Source organism: Calidris pugnax, unplaced genomic scaffold (genome assembly GCF_001431845.1).
Source record: "Calidris pugnax isolate Ruff unplaced genomic scaffold, ASM143184v1 scaffold27, whole genome shotgun sequence".
Classification (NCBI taxonomy): domain Eukaryota; kingdom Metazoa; phylum Chordata; class Aves; order Charadriiformes; family Scolopacidae; genus Calidris; species Calidris pugnax.
This window is the reverse complement of record NW_015090893.1, coordinates 9,633,139-9,636,246: the sequence shown is the minus strand read 5'-3', so window position 1 is coordinate 9,636,246 and position 3,108 is coordinate 9,633,139. Positions and strand designations below refer to the sequence as shown.

The window sequence follows — 3,108 nt, the reverse complement described above, 5'->3', positions numbered from 1 at the left end:
GGCGACATGAGGGCAACCGGCGGCGGCGGCGGGGGGTGGCGGGGCTGACACCGGGGGCTCCCAGCCCTTACCATTGCTGTAGAGCAGCTGCAGGCGGTAGTGGATCCCGTTGTTGGTCTTTTCGCTGTTGGCTTCCTGAAGTCCCAGAGGGCACGGGAGGCCGGAGGGAAAAAAAAAAATAAAGAAAAGAAAAGATCATATGAAGTTTCTCCAAGTTTCTCCATCACTCGCCCACCGGGGCTGGACGGGGCAGCTCTCAGCCCCCTCCCCTGCCCCGGGAACAGCGAGGGATCAGGGGAGACCCCCTCCCCGGCCGCCCTCTGGGCCGGGGGAGAGTGTGGCGCCCGGGAGGCGGCAGTGGCTCCCGGGACGAGGCGGTGCCGTGGATCCCGAAGGGAACGGAGAGGAGCAGAGAGGCCCCCGGGAGAAGCGGGCGATAGCCCCCGCGGGACGCCGGACTACTCACCTTCTCCTTCTCCACGAAGCCCACGAAGGCGGTGCGCTCGATCTCCACGGGCTGCCCCTGCCGGTCGTACAGAGCCAGGACGAAGTGGAAAAAGTTGGACTTCCTCAGGTTGGAAGGAGGCTGCTTCTCGAAGTGAGCCCGGGCCAGACCCACTCCGCTGGGACCAGAAAGACGCGGTTTAGCGGCAGCCCCGACGACGCGGCCTCACACCGCCTCCCCCCTGCCCCCCCTCAACCGGCTCCCGGGCCCGTGCCTTCCCCCACCGGGACCCGGTTGGGCTCCCCCGGGGGCTGAGCATCTCCCGAGTCGCCCCGGGGCTCTTCCCGTCCGGGCCGGGCGTGCTGAAGCGCGGCCCCGTCGAAACCCCGCAGAACCGGGGAGCACCGCGCAGCCCCGACCCCATCCCGCCCCGCGGTGAGCCCGGAGCACCGAACAGCCCCCCCTAGACCGATACCCGGCACCCACCAACCCTCCCCGGGGGCCGTGACCGCTCGCAGCCGGCCCTGCATGGCGGGGGAACCGCGCTCAGCTCCGCCGGCGCGTTGCCCCGCGGAACGGCATTGGTCCTGCCACTTCTCCAACTGGGCTGGGAAGCTGTCACCCCAGCGCCCATGTGCCTTTATCTTTCAGTTTCAGTCCTGCCAGCCTTTCCTCCCCTCGCCGGGGCGGTGGGTAAACACCGCGACAGGCAGCCCAGAAGCCAACTTGAAATATTTCAGGGTTGTCCCTGCAGAAACTTTCCCTTCCTTAGAGGGCTCCAAAGGGAGGGGTGCAGGGCGAGGTGGGAGACACCGGGAGATGTCAACATTAAACTTCTTAACTGATGCCGGCTCCAGGACTCAGGCTGAGAATCCGGCATCGCTTATTTTGGGTCGGTTTTTTTTTTTTTTTTTCGCGGGGAAGAAGATGGGGAGAAAGAGAAATAAGAGAGAAAGCGAGGCTGGGCACAGCTTCGCCAAATACACCTCCTATTTGAAGGGATTTCTTTTTAAAAAAAAATATCTAAGATTACTAGCAGTGGTTTTACAAAGGGGCTGCGAATTAAATTTCTCCTCGAGAAAGCTTTGCAAAACTCCCTGCTTATCGGAGGAGAAGAAGGAAGGCTGCTGATGCTGGTGAGGATAAGAAAGCGAGGTAGAGAAATATATTTTGGATACATCCGTGCCCAACTCGCTGCTTATCGGAGGAGGAAAGTGTCATTTGGAGATCTTAAAGAGTAAATCAGCAGCAAACATAGTTTTGAAAAGTCCTTCCTCCGCGCGAACACAAGGGGCTAGAGAGATTAAAACCCACCTATTCCTACCTAGCGAAACTCGCCGCTTCCTTGATTATTATTATTACTGTTGTTGTTGTTTAATAAAAAAATCATTCCTTCGGGACAAGAGGGATAAATATTTAACTGGCGGCATCTACGCGAAACTCGCCGCTTTTAGCAAAGCTCCAGAGCCGGTTTTTTGTTGGTGCAGGGGGGGAAAGGCGCTGCCCGCGGGGAGCAGCGCTGCAGGCGGCGTGTGCGCCCCGGGGCGCGGAGCGGGACGCGGGCGCGGAGCCTGCCTACCTCTGAGCGGCCGTGCTGGCGTCCAGGACGCCGGCTCCCTGCATCCACGTCCGCACCGCGTTCATCCCCGCGCCGAGGGGCTCTTCCTTCATGCTGCTCCCACTCCGCTGGATGCTTTCCTGAATCCCAAACATGAATCAGAAACAACAGCGCAAATCTTCCTTCTTTACTCAAAAAAAAAAAAAAAAAAAAGTGATAAAATCGCCAGGCGGACTGTTATATATGTGGTTTTTTTCTCTCTTTCTCTCTTTTTCTCTCTCTCTCTGCAGCTGATCTCTGGAATCAAAGCAAGTCAGAGAAAGCAAACACAGGCACGCACATTAAAAAAAAAAAAAAAAAATCCAGAGGCAATCAGAGCCCGGTTTTGTTGCTGCTGTTTGCTGCGTGTGCAGTTTGTTTTGGGTGCTTGGAGGGGCTGGCGGGGTGCTGGGGGGCTGGTGGCAGCGCTCGCGAAGCCGGAGGAGTACTTGAAGTCCCTTTTGTATGAAGACACCCCTCGGATGGCAGTCAGGCAGAGGAGGAAAAAAAAAAAAAAAAAAAAAAAAAAAAAAAAAAAAAAAAAAAAAAAAAAAAAAAAAAATCTCAGATGGCAGTTTAAGAAACAATAGGACGAACGGGAGCTGCGGCAGGCTCTGCTACATCAAGTGTCATTTTCCAGTGACAAGAGAGGCAAGTTTCCCCCCCCCCCTTTATTCCCCCCCCTTTCTCTCTTTTCTTTCTTTCTTTTCTCCCTCTTTCTTCTCTCCTCTCCCAGCCGAAGCGCTCTCTCCTCCCTCCTTCAGCCGCGCAGGAAGCGAGTTGCCGGAGCCGGGCGCACGCCGGGAAGGGAGCGATTGGGGCGCACCCGCGGCGGCGGCGGTGCGGACGGACGGACGGACAGACGGACGGAGGGAGACCCTGGGGCTCCCGGTGCCCGCGCCCCCCTCCCTCTCCCGCAGCGCCGGGGCGGACTCGCCGTCTCTCCCTATGGGAGCCACTTTGACTGTCCCCGCCGCCGAACACGAGCCCCGCAGCCCCGGCGGGCGGGGGGCGGGGCTTAACGCCGCCACACCCCCCTCATTTGCATCGCGTCACCGCTCAGCAC

General features: G+C 58.6%; 1 protein-coding gene across 1 annotated transcript in view; it reads right to left on the bottom strand.

Moving 5' to 3' along the window:
• Window positions 1-2,554, bottom strand: part of EBF1 (early B-cell factor 1) — a 280,846-nt gene extending 278,292 nt beyond the window's left edge. Inside the window, exons 1-3 of the mRNA XM_014947757.1 lie at window positions 2,025-2,554; window positions 467-623; window positions 72-135 (exon numbers count right to left, since the gene is read on the bottom strand). Of these exons, the coding sequence (XP_014803243.1) occupies window positions 72-135; window positions 467-623; window positions 2,025-2,158 (355 nt within the window). The 5' untranslated portion in view covers window positions 2,159-2,554. The remainder of the gene's footprint in view (window positions 1-71; window positions 136-466; window positions 624-2,024) is intronic.
• Window positions 2,555-3,108: the final 554 nt, after the last annotated feature.